The sequence below is a fragment of the Lissotriton vulgaris genome, chromosome 8, assembly GCF_964263255.1.
Source record: "Lissotriton vulgaris chromosome 8, aLisVul1.2, whole genome shotgun sequence".
Lineage (NCBI taxonomy): Eukaryota > Metazoa > Chordata > Amphibia > Caudata > Salamandridae > Lissotriton > Lissotriton vulgaris.
This window is the reverse complement of record NC_141696.1, coordinates 731,649,333-731,667,822: the sequence shown is the minus strand read 5'-3', so window position 1 is coordinate 731,667,822 and position 18,490 is coordinate 731,649,333. Positions and strand designations below refer to the sequence as shown.

General features: G+C 41.3%; 1 protein-coding gene across 1 annotated transcript in view; it reads left to right on the top strand.

The window, feature by feature from the left end:
• The window catches only part of CFAP47 (cilia and flagella associated protein 47), a 2,734,468-nt gene that overhangs the window by 121,935 nt on the left and 2,594,043 nt on the right, over positions 1–18,490 (top strand). Inside the window, exons 8-10 of the mRNA XM_086934611.1 lie at positions 99–334; positions 11,877–12,066; positions 14,865–15,087. Coding sequence (XP_086790737.1) covers positions 99–334; positions 11,877–12,066; positions 14,865–15,087 — 649 coding nt within the window. The remainder of the gene's footprint in view (positions 1–98; positions 335–11,876; positions 12,067–14,864; positions 15,088–18,490) is intronic.

The following is an 18,490-nucleotide window of genomic DNA, read 5'->3' as shown; positions in this document are numbered from 1 at the left end:
AATGTACAAGAACAAGCACATTGGTTAGGATATTGGGAAAAACGTGCTTATTTCAGGTTCAACAGTTTCGTTAATTTGTTTTTTTCATTATCTTACAGGAAAGAAAAAACAACACGTGGAACTGGCCATAAAAGGCACTGGACTGCCTGTCACTTTAACTTTTACACCAGGCCCATACTTCGATTTTAAGGAATGTATCATGGGAGAGCGCTTAGATATCCTTAGTGAACTAAAAAATGAGTGTCTTTATCTTCCTGTTACTTTAAATTTCCACAAGATTCCTCAATTTCAGATCTACTTTGAGAAATCAAAGCTTTCGCCAGGTTGTTCTCAGGTAATATGCTTATTTTTAGCATCGTTTTTATTGGTAAAAAACATCATAATATTGTATAGAAAAGGTATTAACTAGAATGTGATCATGGCACGATGATGGACTGGCTCCCTCACCCCCACTTCAAGGAATATCTGCCACTACTGAGGTGGGTGCCATAACATTCCGAACTACTAAAGATGTTGGGCATGGCCAGTGAGAGCCACAACGCATGCAGAGGTGGGATGAACAGTTGTCTTGGGTTGAATCATCCCACATACAATGCGTAGGAAAGAAGTGACTGCATGGAGAGGACTGAATGTTCTGGGCTGGCCTGTTGGCCCTATTTGCCTTGAAGAGGACTGGCTTGCCTAGGATAGTTTAGCTGACTGAATTGGAAGGATGGTAATAGCTCTTCTGGGGGAGTGGGTATACCTTTTGGGCTATTCATAAAGGTAACTTGCACTTGTGAGTAGTTTACCCTTGTAATTTTGTCTTACACTTTTAAATAACTTTACTACTTTAGGCTATTCACAAACTCAAAGTGTAAAGCTACTCAAGTGTAGATGTAAATGTCACCACCCCCTGAAAAGGTGGGTGGAGCTAAATTTGCCAATCTAAGTTACTGATGCCAAAAGGAAACCGTATTTAGTCCAGCACCACACATGGCCCACCTCTGGTATGGCAACATCCTCCCATTGAAAATAATTGAGGTAGGGCCTTAAAATAAAACCCTATTAAAACTAATGTCAGTTTAATATAAATTATTCAAAATAGTTGAAAAAATAAATCTAATTTAATGTTAACACAAATATCTAAAATAAAGTATTTATTATTTAATTAAAGTATTTTAGCAACCTTTTTGATTTCATAAATTAATGTAACATTTTTTTTTAAAAAATAATTAAATTTCTTTTAATAAATTCTGTACATTACATTTAATACCTCTTTATGCATAATAAGAAATACCTTAGGTGAGAAGTTATTTTTTAACTTAAACTAAAGAAAACGATTTTGTATTTAAATAATATATTTAAAATAAATATGTATTTAAGTTAATGCTGCAACATTTTTTATTTGTTCTACATTTACAATAAATATGTAACAATAATTTACATTAATACTTGACAAATATTTAGCAAATGTATTATAAAGTTTAATAAGCTTTTTTCATTTTCCTCATATTTTATCATTAATGTAATATTTCTTGCCATTACATTATATTAATTTATATTTTTAACCATTTAAATAATTTAATTTTATATTATTTCATATGGAGTTTTAGTTTAAGACCCTACCTCCATTATTTTCTATTGGAGGGTGTTGCTATACCAGTGATTAGCTTTGTGGTGCTGAACTTACTCCAGCTCTGAACTGGAGAAATTTACTTCTGGGTTTTGATCCCTTTTTGGCTTTAATAACTTTAGAAGTGCATTTTGTGAATAGCAAGGGGCTTACTCTTTTGTGGGTGGGTGCATTTCTCTCCCTAAATACTTCCCTATCCCACCCTAAATACCTCCTTACTCCTCTGTACACTCCTCTCATTTAGTAGTATGTATGTCACTTTTTCCAGCCACACTCTCTGGCCCCGCGCACATTTACTATAAGTAGTACAACTTATATGTGTGATTATCTCCCCATAGAAAAGGTATGAGAGGTGGAGATTTTCACTCATACACATGTGAATGGCATTTTCTAGTGTTTTGGTAGTATTAATGTAGTACTACTGAACGTACTATAAATTGAGTTTGTGAAAATGACCTGTGTGTACACAACTAATAAAGAACTATAGTGCAGTAAACTTATGGGTATGTAAGGATATTCTAAAATGCATGCTGCTTTTTCCTGCAAACTTAAGGGTGACCCTATATATATATATATATATATATATATCTCCTTTCCACCTCCTCGATATGCCGGGACCATTCAGCGGCGGTGCATCCCAGGGGCCGAGGTCACCCTGTAAATATCCACCTTCCTCCATACACCCAAGTACGCGATGCACTCCCAACATGAAAACACGAAGTTCCTGAAGCTTGAAAGGTTATTTTATTTTTACCTCAAGCCAACACAAAACCCAACGCGTTTCGGCGGGGGAACCGCCTTGGTCACGGGTAAGTGAGTTGAATGGCAATCCGACATTTAAACTTTACATTCATCGTTATGTGAGCATTGTGAAAAATAAACATAAAAAATGGACTACTCACATCAACTTTGTCGGCCATCTTGGACTAGTAAAAACGAAAAATGCCAAACATCAGAGCTGTCTTAACTCACGGTAACGTACTGCTATTAAATTGCATACAAAATAACATTTTGACCTAAATAAACATATTTCTTAGTAACAATATCAATTATATCATTTACAAACACGTACCAAAATATTGTAAAGAATCATCAATATGGCATTATCGTTCATTATGTCATATACTATCTTATTTAAACAGTGAAATTATTTTGCAAGCACTATTCAAATTAATTCATTAATAGCGCTACTTATCTTGGGGCTGTATGGCATTCACTACCCTTGGTCCCAACTTGGTCCTAAAACAGAATGAGTTTTTAAGGGATTATAGTGTTTCTCAATGTAGTATGTTACCCAAGTGGGTTTAAATCTAAAGTCTACTAGACAAATATCATTCAAAAATACATCATGTATCCCAAGTGGGCCTAACAATAATTCATAATCCTTCAGTGAAATAGGTAATAATCACATTCCAAATCAAGTTTCTCTATTACCAGTACCAAGTATTCACAAAGTACATTAAGGTATATTTAATCAATAAATCCTATTTCAATCAGATTCAAAAATGTCTTGCGTATGATTCTTTCTAAATTTGATATTCTAGATAGACAAATAACACCTTCCACATATGATGCTCATTCTGTTAAGATCATTAATATTGTAGGTCGTAGTTTATATCCTGATACGACGCCCACCTGCAAAAAGAACAAATATAGTATGTGGCTTAAAAAATGTTGATGAGCGATTACTTAAACAAAAAGTGAAGGTGAATTTAAAAACAATTAAAAACAATGGAAGCACTGTAATCGGAGGTTTAAGACAGACACAGAATCTTAAATCGAATTAACTAGGAAAGAGCCTGCTTTAAGCCTTTAAGCTTGGATCCATCATAAAACCCACTGGCATCTTCCCCATCTGAAGCTGGTGCTAGCTCTCTTTGGAGGATTACAGTTAGAGTTTTGTTATTGGTTATTGTGGTCTTAGATCAGGCTGAGGGCAAAAAGGAAGAACGTATGTGATACGTTTAAATGGACTCCTCAACTGAAACTTCGATGAGTTTAATGCAAGTAGGCTTTAGAGTATCAGAGATTGTTTCTTTTTTAATGTAGAGTTTATTTGCTCAGATCCCTACATGTAACATAACTGTCTTTCATTGCCTGGGGTTAGTTGACCTGATGGACCAGAACTACTTGTGCCTAGTTGGCCTTATTTAAGAGTCCCACTTGCTTTCTCAACATACACATCCACCCCATGTCCTTCTACGCATAGCATAATAGTTTTCACTTAATTGAATTAAAGGGCAGTTGCAGATAGCTAAAGGTGAGTTGGTGTGTAATTTGCTTTATAATAAAATTTTTTACTTGAATCAGGTACCACATCAAGACCTGATCAATGGTTCTATTACTTTCTCTGAATCTCGTCTGCAAAGCGCTCACAATATTACTGACTTCAACCCACTTCTGCAAACTAGTCAGGAGTAATGTAGAATGGAGTGTTGAATGTGCATCCAGCAGGAATTTCAGCCATTGGAAGTCGCAGTAACTTGCCAGATCATCAATATTTATTATATTGCTTAACACTATTTTCTGGCATGTGGGGGTAAGGGTATAAGCATATGTTCCTCCCTTTCAACCGGTCTGTTTTAGCCCATAGGATGATTCCTTTTTTTGACACAGCACAGTGGTCCAAGTTGGTTTGAGTGAAGATAGTAATTTTATTTTCATACACCGCTTTATGAATATGTTTTACTCTTTTTTAGCTTATTTTGTGAAACGTTTTTGAGAAAAGGGAACAGCCGACACGTGTTTCGCCCTATATGGCTAGTTGAGCCAGGGCTTTCTCAAGGCTGTGAAAAAAGAAATATGCAATGAATACTAAGTGTAGCAGAGTAAAAAGAACCCTAGAGAAGGACACCAACTTAGTGTGCAGGTGAAGGAGAAAAAAATTTGAGAGTATAAAATGTTCATTTAATTTATTAATATCTAGTAAGAACTAAAAATTGCTTTATAAACGTATGTGTGAAAGGAAAGTGCAAAAGAACAGTTCAGAAACTATTCTTTCATTTTATGAGTAAGGAAAAGAAAAAGCAAGAAGAAAGAAGGAGAAAAGAATGAGATACAGTGCTGGCAAAAGCGTGTCTTTTATCTTAGATGTCGAAGGAGCATTGAAATGCCATAGGACTAGGAGTAGTGATTTAGGTAAGACGGTGAACACCTTATTCTATTGATTACATCAGTGGTGTAATATGTAGAGAAGCTTCCCATGCAGTCTTGAGTGGATTCATGCAAGAACATGGCATACTATATGAAAGCAATTCTTAGTTCTTACTAGATATTAATAAATTAAATTAACATTTTATACTCTCAAATTTTTTCACTGGATGCCCACATTCTTAAACTCCCAAAGTAAGCGGAAGATGCCTGATTAATTTTGTTAGGCTCCTTAATAGTTTTGTTTTCTTCCAAATGCATTTTACACCAGCGCAAGTTATCAGGAAAGTACAGTTTTCCTGTCTATTAAACACACTATGGGGCCGATGACGATGTCGGATGGAAACACTTCCGACCAAATCCGTTTCTGAATTGTTTCCAACCGAAACAGGTTCTCCAAGTCCGACCGACTGATTACGATGCTTCCCAGGTCGGACTCGCATTGACTTCAATGGGAGCCTGTGTTCCGAATGAGATCACAGGCCCCCTTTTAAAAAAGCAGTGATTGGGTAAAACCTTGCACACTGTGGCGGGCATCTCATGGTGCGTGCCACACTGTGCATGGTTGCAAAGAGGGGACTCATGGGTAGCCTCACAGACCCCAACTGGAGGCCTACAGGTGAAGTGGGCCTGCTACGGGCCCCTAAAGTCAGATTCCAACAGCTGTTTCGTGTCGGGCAAACGGAACGACTGTCAGAATTGGCCATCGTAATCACTCAGTCAGAAACCGTGTCCATAGAGCTGTACGATTCGGCTCCGAATGACTCGGGTGTCCGAATACCAATCGGAACCGAATCGAACAGCCAGATTGGTTTCCCTGCATCGTAATTGGTCGGTCAGAAATGTATCTATGTGGCCGGAAACATAGGCTCCGAATCGGATTCGGAGAATCTAAAACCCTTTTGGAGCGCTTCTGACCAACATCGTAATCGGCCCCTAAGTATTATTAAGTATTGACATTTGTACTTGAATCATAGGTACTTGCAGTACAAATTTCTTTCAGTACCAACACATATTTCCAGACAGGCCTGCTCTCTCCTTGAGCACAGGGAAGTAAAACACCATATACAGCATAATGTCAACATTTGGAAGCAAGAAAGAGGGACGATTAAAGAAAATAAAATCAGAGGAATTTATTTTACATGCATTCATTTGGAGGCAATTTTAGGGCGGAGACAGCAAAAATAAAGCTGTATGTAGTTTAAAAAATCGTGAGTCACCTTGCTGAGACAGGTGTGTTGGCATGTATGACATGGGTAGAAATGGAAGTGCATGCAGATATTCTTTATGCGCAGAAATACTTTGGCAATGGAGCCTACATGCATAGGGGTGCTATCTAGCACTGTAAGTGGGATAAAAAGTTTGAGAGGGTACTCTAAAAAAGGCATGAGCAAAGAAGTGTACTAGGATTATTTTATTAGAGGAGCCGCCTTAGTAATAAGAAACACCCTGCGTATATGATTATCATACCTTAATCAGCTTCATTCCAACTATTTTCTGGGAGAAAAATGCAAGTACTCCCAAAGGCCGGTCTAGCATCCACCCCACCCACCAAAAAAATTAACAGTGGGGAGCCACGGGCAACGGACAAGGGGTCAAGGGAGCCGCAGGTCGGAAAGGTTTGGGAATCACTGCATTAAACAATAAAAAATGAAATATGGACCCACATCCCTCCAACACAACAGCATGTGGCACTGTACATCAACATAGCAGTTGAAATAGATCTCAGTTTATCCCAATAGGTCAGACCGTGCAGGAAAGGGCAGCGTGTTACATGGATATTGTGTGTCTAAAGGCCCCCTACAATTCTGCCACCACCCTGGTTTTCAGTGAGTGGTCTGGGGTGCCATTTGCTCTTTGTAAAGCAGTGTGAAGGTCAGTCAGGATAGTATCCCAGTTGACTGTGATGGGATATTTGCGCTAACCCATTGTGTCTCCCTTGTGTAGGGCAATACCCTCTGCCCACATAGTTATGGACTGTGTGGGTGGTGAATGCGATTCCCATTTCCGAGTGATTTAGCATTTGGCCAAGAATAAACCCAATCCAAGGAAATGGGAGGTTGCCCTATGTTTTTTATCCCTGTGGTGTACGAGACCAGGCTCCCCTTAATCTCACATGAAAATCTCCAGCAACAGTTAGTGATGGTCACGGTTCAGTTTTGAGGACAGTCCCTCTATCTCCCAGGAGAACCTCTGTTTCTAATTGGAATCAGTACCTGTACAACAAATACCCACATAGTAAACAAAAATTATCAAGCGCAAAGGTTTTTCTATAAGACGTCTAATGCATAAAGTGATCTCCTCCCCCAGGAATTAAGAGATGTTATGGGAGTAGGTGTGTGTGTCCGCTCCCTCTCACTGGCATAAGCTTAAAGCTGATTTTCATGGCTTGCCTTTGGTTTCTTTTTCAGTCCTCCTTCACTGTTGTTTTCTGTGAATTATTATTGGAATTTGCACCTGGTTACTCCCATCACTGTTGTTTTCTGCACAGTTATTGTAGCTGTACCTTGTTTAATTTGTGTTTTATTTCTGCCTCTGTTCAGTGAGCTGGCCCGTCTTGCCTTCCGTCTCCCTGCTCCCCTCCTAGGACCTACTTAATAGAGGCTGCATTGCGGCCTCGTAGCGATGGCACTGACTGCATTCCCCGTCTGCACGTTGACGGTCGCTTTGCGTAAGGGGGTTCCTGGATCTCTAGTCACCAGCAGCTACACCAGCGCCGAGCTCATAGCATTGGACCCCAGACACCGCAACAACCGCTGCCACACCTCTCCATGCTCATCAGTGAGACCTTTCACATGCTGCCACTGCTTCTTCTCCTGCAACACCAGAGCACCCACACAAAAAAACTGCCACCCCCATGCCAACCACAACTGTACCTGGACTACTTCACTGCCTCATGCTCAACGCCTGATCACTCTGCAAACATGCCACGGAGATCTAGGACACCATCACCTCCCTCACCCGATGTTGTCTTCCTCACTGAGACCTGGCTCAACCCTGTATCCTCACTTGACATCACCATGTCCAAACGGCTACTGCATTAACATAAATGGAGGTAGAATTGCCATCACATACAAAGAAACAATCCACTATACCACTGCCATAGATAACACCATCCCAAACATAGAGCACCTCAACTTCCAACTCAGAACAGACTGCAAAACCAGCATCAAAGGCATCCTCGCCTACAGACCTCCAGGACCATGCCCCGGCTTCTGTGATACCATTTCCAAATTTTTCTGTGCGTGGCCACTGACACACATCTTCATCAGAGAACTCAATTTTCCCCATGGCAACAACAACACCGCCAACCTCCTCAAAAGCATGACTAACATCGGCCTCACCCAACTAGTCAATGACAGAACGCAGGACAAAAGCTGGACCCTATTTTACAGCCAGCAACAGATTCAAGTACAGGCAAGCCACTGAGCTCAGCTGGATGGCCCATTCAGCCATCCACTTCACCATCACAGCAGCCCCTAGCACTGCCACCAAGCCCCCAGAACCTCACCTCACAGCTGGAGCAAAGGTTCCAAAAGCCAATGAACCAACACCCCTAACAACACCCATCCAGACACCATAACCAACGTGGAACAGGCTGTCCCGAGCTGCACTACCTAGACCACTGGCTGCACCCACAGAGTCGCCCCCATCAAACCCACCAAACTCAAGAGATCCACTAAACATGCCAGCTGTTACACCTCGGAACTGAGAACCAAGAAAAGCAACTGCAAGCAACTAGAAAGGAAATGGCATCCCAGCATGGAGCCCACTGACTGCATACCTTCAAGACATCACTCAACCACTACCATTGACTCCGTCCATCGAAAGTGACAAAAGAGAATGCGCTAACTGACTGTATCATAGCCAGCACTAACCACAGCAAAAAATCTTCAGCATCGTCAAGGAGTTCTCCAACCTCATAGCAAGTGGAAACATCATCACCCCGCCCAAGAACTCTGTGACACCCTGGTAGACTTCTTCCATGACAAGATCTCCAACATCTGCAAACACTTTGTACCCCAACTTGCCGCCTCTGACATCCTCAGCCTCCATGCTCCCACAGGAGCAAACTCCGACCACCGGATTGTCGCGTGGGACTAGCTTCCCATGTAGAGCACTACCGCCATCATGCACTCCATCCACTGTGTCATATTGCTGAGGTTCAACATGTGGTGAGGAAAGGGGTCTGTAGATGCTACTATCAGCAACAAGCTGACAATCATCTTCAAGACATCCATCACCTCGGCCACCTTCCCAGAAGAATGGAAACACGCTGGGGTCAAACCCCTCCCAAGAAACCATCCACCAATCCCAATGTGCTCAAGAACATCTGGCCCACAGTAGCGGCTGCTACCTATCGGGATCGGTGTGGTGGGGGTGGGTGGTGGGGTGCGGGAATGAAATGTGAAAAAAACACTTACCTGCCGCCTCTCCTCTTCTTCCTGTCTCCACCAGCAGCAGGAAGCACCTGTGCTCCCCATAGCCAATCATAAAGCTGCAATGAAGCATTGTGATTAGTCTGAGTGCCGTGGTTCAGTGCTCAGATGGGGACTGGGAGGCTTTGCATGTTCCTCACCAAGCTGTGTAAAGCAAGCCTAGTGGGGAAGGTGCAAAGTGCGCAGGACTGTTTGGCCCGCCCGAGAGTGCCGGCCACAAAGTAACTTGCACTTAAGGAGTGAAAACCACTCCTCTTTCTCCTCTGGCCAGCCCCGCCCCAAAAGCTACTGAATTCACTAGACGAATAAAATGAGAATAACGATACGTTATCATCATTTTATTTTTCATATTGAAGTCAGTGGGGCAATGCTCCTCTGCCTTGGTGGAGGAGCTGCCACTGCCGGCCCCTCTCCCTGTTCCCCTTTCCCACCAAAGTCCTCGAAAAGGCCATCATCTGCCAACTTGTTGCATACTTTGAGAACAACGATCTTTTGGCCTCACCCCAATCCAGATTCTGCACAAAACATAGCACCAAAACCACCCTGATTGCTGCAACCAACAACATCAGAGCCCTCCTAGACTGGAGAGATGCAGCCTCCCTGATCCTCCTCGACCTCTCAGCAGCCTTCAACACCGTGTCCCACCACACCCTGATAAAAAAGCTCCATCAGATCGGAATCCAGGAGGACACTCTCAAATGGATTGCATATTTCATCACTGGAAGAACACAGAGAATCTGCCTTCCGCTTCTCTCCTCGAAACCCAATAACATGATCTTTGGCGTCCCTCAAGGTTCATTTCTCATCTCTACTCTGTTCAATGCCTACATGACTCCCTTGGCCAACATAGTCAGAACCCATGGACTGAGCATCATTTCCTACGCAGACGACACCCAGCTAATTTTGTCTGTATCCTAAGACCCTTCCACCACGAGTGGATGTATGACGTTACAACGCATACTTTTACAACGCCTACCTTTACAACGAGGTTTTTACCACGCATACCATTACAACGCATAATGCTTTTAGGCGCTGGATAGTGAATAGTTTAATTTACTATTCCAACTCCAGTCCCCGTGGATAGTAGGGAAGGTTATTGGATAGTAAATTAACCTATTCCCTATCCTAGAGCGCCCCCCAGCGCAATGCGTTGTAATAATTTGCGTGGTAAAAGTTGCGTTGTAATGGTAGGTCGTTGTAAAAGTTGCGTTGTAATGGTTGTATACCACCACGAGTGCCAACTTCCACTTGTGCTTGACCATCTTCGCAGACTGAATGCAAAACAACTGCATCAAACTCAACACAGACAAAATAGAAGTACTGATATTCAGGAACAACACCTCCCCTTGGAATGACTCCGGGTGGCCTGATGAACTGGGTCCCTCACCCACTCCTCCAGATCTAGCCCGTAACCTAGGCATCATCCTGGACAGCAAATTCACTATGAAAAACCAGATGAACGCAGTCTCCTCCTCCTGCCTCCTCACTCTTCGCATACGAAAGATCTTCAGATGGCGCCCAGTCACCACAAGATGCACCGTCACTCAAACACTCATCACCAGCAGTTTGGACTACTTCAACACACTCTACGTAGGAATTACCATTCACTTCCTGAAGAGAATGCAAACCATACAGAACTCAGCGGCCAGACTCATCATCAACCTACCCAAATGGACCCACCCCACCCCACAATTAAAGAAACTACACAGCCCCCCCTTCTACAAGGGATGCAACTTCAAGATGCTGACTAACGCCTACAAAGCCCTCCTCAGTCACGGACCAGAATACATCAACCGCCGCTAGAGCTTCCACTAACCCTCCAGACACCTGTGCTCCACCTCCTTCACCCTTGCTCACACCACCACATCAGTAGAAACAACAGTGAAGGACGCTCCTTCTCTTACCTCGCTGTGAAGTACTGGAACTGCCTCCACCTCCGAAGCGAACCTCCCTTCAGGAATTCAGAAGGGGACTCAAGACCTGGTTATTTAACTGATTCCACCTAGCAGCTTGGCTCCCAGCACTTGGATCCCCTCATGGGTAAACAGCCGCTCTTTATAAATCCAGAGCGATTCATTGATTGAATAATTGAGTGATTGATAACTGACAGTGGGCGCCAACTCAAGTCCCAACTCTGGAATCGTGGCTCCCGGTCTTGCTACTGGCGTGAGAGCACTAGGCCACGCTTTGCTATATCAATGAACTACATTTTCCACTCAATGGAAAATTATTTTGAGTGTACTATGTTTTCTAGATTGGTAAACAAACACTTTATGGAAGTCAACTTCTATGTTCAGTCTCTGCTAGTCTCCATCCACGTGATAGCTATGTGATCTGTTACAAAGTATAATTCCAAACAAAACATATTTTCCTATTGAATTATACATTTATTCACAATTCGCGAATGAAATGATTTACCAGGAATACATAAATGTGCTTACAAAATTACTAGGAAGATACAAATGCTACATGCAAGATATAATAGAGAATAACCAATGAAAATACTCCCTTTAAGTGTTCCCTTCTTGCACACAGGGAACAACAAGCATTTATTACTTAAGGAACAATAATTTATAATAGAGCCATCAGTTTGAATTTTGAAATCATTTTATGAAACATGTCTGTTATCTTTTTGAATATCGACCTTCACAGTTTTCTTTATATCTTTACAGGATGTTATGCTTTCTTTTGTGCCACACCAAGTAGGAACTTTTAAAGTGAAGCAGATTATCGATATAATTGGTCCAGTGATGGAAGATAATGCACAGCAGCTGAAGATGAAATCCTTCCACCAAATAAGTCTTCATTTCTTTGCCATTTGCCGGCCAGCTGCCAAAAAGATTGTGATGAAACTCAATCCTGGTATGTTACTAAGAGTTCATGCATATTTCATGATGTTTATGCCTCCTAGGTTTTATTTATGAATGATGGTTAGATATAAATCCCAAGTGGATGATGGGGTGGGGAAGGATTAGTAGATGACTTGGTTAATTGCTATGTGGTTGGGTGTGTTTCTAGTTGCATATGGAGACAATAGCCGAGAAAATGTGTTGTTTATTTCATAAAGCAGCAAAAATATCTCTTTAGGACAACTTCAGAACACTTCATGACCCAAAGGGTGTGCAAATGCATTTAAGCTTGATGAGTGATGTCAGTGACTTGTTGATAACCAAGGTTATGCATTCTATTAAAAAAAGGTGGAGTACCAAATATGAATCTTTATGAAGGTGTGTTCGTGGATGCTTACTGTCTAAGACTTGTTTGACAGGCAGTTTTTAAATTGTTCTTAAAGCGTGGACTGTTGGCTTGTTTTCTCAGTATTGATTTCGTGTTTCAAGAGATTTCCTTCATACAAAAAGACCTGCTTTGAAGTTTGACCTGAATGGAGTTTGACTGTCTGGATAGGAATGTATAGTTAGACCAAACCTTTCTTGGCCATTTTTGCAGCAAGACTAGACTCTAGCTCAAAAGACCCTATGAACGATTGAGATAGCTTTCAATTGTAATTTGTATTCTAACCTGGAGGAAACAGAACACTTCTAAGACGTGTAGTAGTCAGTGTTGTGTTTTCTTGTTCTTTGTATTCATCCTAGATGCATTGTTTTGTAACAAGTATAGATTGTGGGTGAAATTCTGGGTAGCCTGGTCTAAATTCTCTTAGACTAACCCAGGTGTTCTCTATTTGGAAAAGAAATCATGCTAGCAGTAGGTTAAAACGTTTGCCGTGGATGTTAGAAAGGCATAAGTGATTGATTTAGAAAGCTCATGTATGTTAGTTTCTGGAACAGGACTGGGCTGAGGGTTTCCCTTAAAGAACGAGGCCAGATGAAGGGTGTGATGTGTCCCGCTTTGTGGTTCAGTACTAGGACCTCCATGACCGTTCAAGGCAAAATGTTTTTGATGTCCTTTTATTAAATGTTGCTTCTAATGTCATCAATGTTTGTTTCTCTTAGACCCATTGTGGAGAAGTGTGGCTCACTGGTTAGAGCAGGCAGACCCTGAAGCAGAGGTCAGACCCGGGACCAGGGTTCAATTCCTGACGCGGCAGGGTCTTGAGCTCAAATGTCCACGGACTTGATAATTCTCGCTTCGGTGCCTGACCTAATCATGGGTTCACACTCTGCAACTCTGGGCATTAAGCTTGCTTAATCTCCACAACGGCCCCCTGCGGCGGGATGCCTGGCTTCCACCTTGGGGATGCCCGTTAGGGGCTATCTCACAGGGAAAAGCCAGGACGGGTTCCCAAGGCAAGCGCCGAGATGCCTCCGGGTGATTCGAGCGCTATATAAGAACATACATACATTCTCTTGTTAGAGTAGGATTTGAGTGCCAAGCCTGCATTTGTAATTTAACGTTAGATTTCTATTCTCCTGTACCAGGTTCACTTGTTTATATTGAAAGGCAATAGTGGGAGGTATAACCCATGGGGTATACTACTGTTGGTCCTTTTCTTGAAGTGTTGGAGGTCACCTATCCTGATATTTTGACTCTGGTTTTGGAACAAATGTTGTATTCATCCACTCAAGGCTGTTTCTAAGATTATGGTCCACTCTTAGACATTTTATCAGGTTATTGTGGCCATTTCTGTCTTGGGTAGTGGAGAGATTGAAGAGTATCAGTGTAATTATCTACTTCTTCTCTCCTCTTCAATTATGTGGTAGTGTTCTAAATATCCCTAGGATTGACTTGTCACCCTGTTCTCTACAGCCATGTTGGTACATGATATATTTGAGATGGATGGAATGGCAGATGGCAAGGACTGGAGAGGCAGGAGTCTTGCCTATTTCTTAGGATTAGGATTCAACCATGGAGGATGGATATGTTCTGCAACTTTGTGTTGAGCAGCTGTCAAGAGAAATCCATCTAGGCAACACATTATGCATTGTTACACCATCAGGTTGTAGACTTTAGTCCTGTTATTTGTTTTTGGACTGTATTCATGATGGTAGGACAGAAGAGTAATGAGCAAAATAACTGATGTAAGTGTGTGTAAGTAAAGTGGGTTATATTGTGACTAGTGCACTTTAAGAACCTTTAAAATGTACAGTGTTAAATACTTTTTTCCTTGAGTTATGAGATGTGTGTTCACTGCCTCAATGTGTACAGAGTTCAGTTCTAATTCTTTCATTTTTCCCGAATCACAAAAATGGTGTTATCTGAAGAGAGTGTTTTTTAGTTTTCTATCTGAATTCTGTGGCCGTGTTAGCAAGTTGGAACTGCAAATGGATGGAACTCTATTACTTCATGGCAAGGCCTGAAAAAGCTTGCGTGGAGTTTTTTCTGCTTTTGCTTCATAAAATCATAGCTGCTGCAGGACTAGGCTTCTTGGAATCGTTTATCTATGTGCTTAGTGGTTGTAAGTATGGAGTTAATGTGGAATCTGAAAGAGTAGGCCTGTGGTGTGGGACAGAAGAGAAGCCCCCTTGTTCCATTGCATCAAGCCACTTGCGTTTGAGATATACAGTTGATATCAAGATTTAAATGGGCAAACAACAGATTCTAGGCTGACTGATGTCTGTGCCTGACTATGCTTTTTATACCTAAGAGATAATACCTGAGAGTTAATGCCATCTTGGTGTATGCTTGATCCTTGTTTTTCTCTAAGCCTGTTTCTATCTTCTGAGTCAAAAATGAAATCTGTTTTGTGAATCTGCTTTTAGGTATAACTCCACGGGTTTCCAACGCAACTGGCCATTTTGTACTTGTGACACCAGATGAAACTGGAACTTATGCTGGACCTGCTCGAGTGGCCATGCTCAACTCTGCAAACACACCACTCCACAGTCACCTCAAATGTAATGAGGCAGAGCATGATGCGCTGGTGGCTTTTCCTAATGACCGATCAGGCAGTCTGCGGCCCAGTGACCGGCAGAAAAAATATAGGTAATTAATAAGGAAATAAATATTTATCAACTGCATAGTATATGTACATGTAAACTAAATATTTATGCAATGTAATTGTTTTTTAAAGCAATTCTTTCTAAGCACACCTGAAAAAAGTCCATCTGTTAGAGTGATTGATAGGATCACCCGCACCCCCCACCCTACCTCCACCCCCCAACCACCATCACCACCCTTCAACCCAAAATATTGGACCTGCAAGCAATTTGGAGTTGCCTTTATGATCATTGGTCTCATGTAATAGCTGTTGAGGATTCTAAAAGGAGAGTTTGCAGTCATTTGACTGGAAACTAGTATTGTAACCTGAGCGTGAGGCCATTGTGTCAGGTAAGAAATGTCTCCTAAACCTTATTGAGTGCCGGACTATGTGTGAATAAGTTGCTATTTGTCACACAGCAAAAATAATATTTGTTTCAGTATTTTTTCTGTATTACAGTGGCTAGCATGCCTCCACTTATGTTCATCATTTGTAAGTGAATCATGGGTATCTTCAATTCGAAGATCGTCATCCCTGATGTCAACAGTATTGCAAGGTGTTTTAATTGTATTGAGGATTGTTAAGACCTCTTTGTTTGCCATCCTTAGAGTTTGCCTAGCAGTTTTTTGTTTGCATCCTTTTTTGCACTTAAGCCCATAAATAATGACATCCTCCATCTGGTGTCTTTGAGTACTGCAAAATTGTTTGCTATTTTTATCTTTGATTACACAAAAACTCACCTTCCTTTCTTGATTTTACCCCCCCCCCCCCAAAAAAAAACAAAAAAACACACACACACACACACATGAATTGCTTCTGTTTTCTTAAGCCAAAGGTTTAGATATCTCTCCAATGGTATGTCTGCATTGATGTTGTCACTGTAAGTATTGGGCGCATACTATGCCTTAGTGTATCTCCTTGGTAAACTTAGGGCAGAAAATATTAATTTTGGAAGCAGCTAAACTTTTTGAACATCCTTTTTCTTTATCTATACTTTGGATGCCACTCTCATCCAAATGATCTGTTTTTGGGTCAGATTAGGAACAAACCATGTCTGCATTGATGTTGTCACTGTAAGTATTGGGCGCATACTATGCCTTAGTGTATCTCCTTGGTAAACTTAGGGCAGAAAATATTAATTTTGGAAGCAGCTAAACTTTTTGAACATCCTTTTTCTTTATCTATACTTTGGATGCCACTCTCATCCAAATGATCTGTTTTTGGGTCAGATTAGGAACAAACCATGTCTGAAAATGAGAGCAATGTAAGGCTGCCTATTTTATGTAGAATCTTAGAAATATTTGTAGAATGCCGCATATAGCGTTTTTTTCAGCAAAGTCACCTTTTCTGCTTGGTCTTTCTTGATTTTTGCCTGTAATGTGTCCTTTTTTGATGGTATTACGTCTCTACGCTAACACTGCCTTTTAGTTCCACAGTTTGTGTTCTGCCCTTGAATGGTACTGTAAAATTGTTTTTCGCCCAGTGAGTGTGCTTATCGTTCTAGTAAGGCCATTGTAATTTGGCCCAGAAATGGCATCAGTGGTGTGAAAGTTAAGTGCAGTTTATATGGAGTGTGTAATTACACCACACATGTATAGGACACAAATATGACTGCCAGGAGGCCTGTTGTGCTCTGGCGTTGCTAAAAGCCCAGCAGTGATACATGGCAAGGAAACGTGCTTTTTCCTAGTAGGAAAACCTGTTTTTATATCAGATAAATCATGCCTACAGTGTGCGCTTTTCAGCTCACAGTGCTGCGGGATTAATGTTTACAAATGTGACACAATACATATTAGGAATAGTATACCCTCACAGTAAACGATTTGCCAAAGATATTTTCACTGTGTAGGGAAAGCTGCTTTAGCAATGAACAGGCCTCGACCTAAATAAAATCATTATTTTCTATATCTGTCTGGAAAAAACACAAAATACACAATTCTATGTTATTTATCACTTAGTTTAAAAATCTAATTCAGTGGTGAGAGTAGATGTTTTCTCTTTAGTGGAAAAGTAACTTTGCGAAAGTAAAGTTTGTGGTGTGCCTGAGAGAATTTGGTATAGAACCAGTTTAACTTTGAACTCTACTCTAGAGACTGAAAACATATTCCTGGCGAGTGTCTCGTACTGTTACTTAACAGGGATTAGCCATCTGGGAAGTGCTAGGATCATTTGGGAGTTTTTTTAGTCGTAACAAGGGAACCCAAGAGGTACCTAGGGACCATGGGCAAATTAACTTTTACAAAAAACAACGGTCCTTAGGATTAAGAACATGAACAATAGAATGAAATATAGACTGCAATCAGTACTATATCAAAATATTTCAGTACCCAGCCGGGCCTGAAAAACTTTATTCAAATATAAGCATAGATAAACAAGACCAGTAGAGGGGTCCAATTCGTTATCTGATAGGGTACAAGCCTGCACCTATCCAGAGAACACTCGAACAAGGTTCAGGAGTCAGAGAATAGGAAAAGAAGAAAAAGTTAAAGAATATCAGGCAAAGAGGACGTGGGAGCCAACTGTCCCTTGCATTATTACAACAATTTTAAAGCAAGTTCGGACAGACAATTACTGTAACAGATTTATCACAATGGAAAAGATTACAGAATTGCTAAAAATGTCGACGACGTTTCGATCCCTGGCTCTTAGTGAACTGAGCAATGTAAGGCTGCCTATTTTATGTAGATATTAGGTATATGCCTGATGTTCTTTAACTTTTTCTTCTTTTCCTATTCTCTCACTCCTGAACCTTGTTCGAGTGTTCTCTGGATAGGTACAGGCTTGTACCCTATGAGATAACGAATTGGACCCCTCTAGTGGTCTTGTTTATCTATGCTTATATTTGAATAACGTTTTTCAGGCCCGGCTAGGTACTGAAATATTTTGATATAGTACTGATTGCAGTCTATATTTCAATCTATTGTTCATGTTCTTAATCCTAAGGACCGTTGTTCCTTGTAAAAGGATCATTTGGGAGAGCAAAGTACAACCTTACCACTTGTTTGACGTGGTGATGCCAAATGTGGCTGGCAGACATTGCGCCTTTACATTCCCAGGGCCAACATGGGCCTTCTGGCTCCAACCCCAGCATGAAAGAAAAACAGTTTGGACTTTGAAAGACGGAAGAACAACTCATCTACATTGGGGAGTGGCTATTTGAGGACCTAAGCTCTTCCAGGTAGAGAATGGCGCCATTCATTTTGTCTTTCACACTTCTGGAAATTTCTGCAGTAAACCAAGAGAGGAACTGCTGAAAAAGGAGGTGGGGAGATAGTTTGAGAGAGTAATGGGAGCAGGATGTAGAAAATTTGTGAGATACTGGCTTGTGCAGAGGATAAGATTGACACCTCACCACCTCCTCAGAACACCTATGGAGCTGGGACGAAAATATCTTGAAAAAGGAAGACT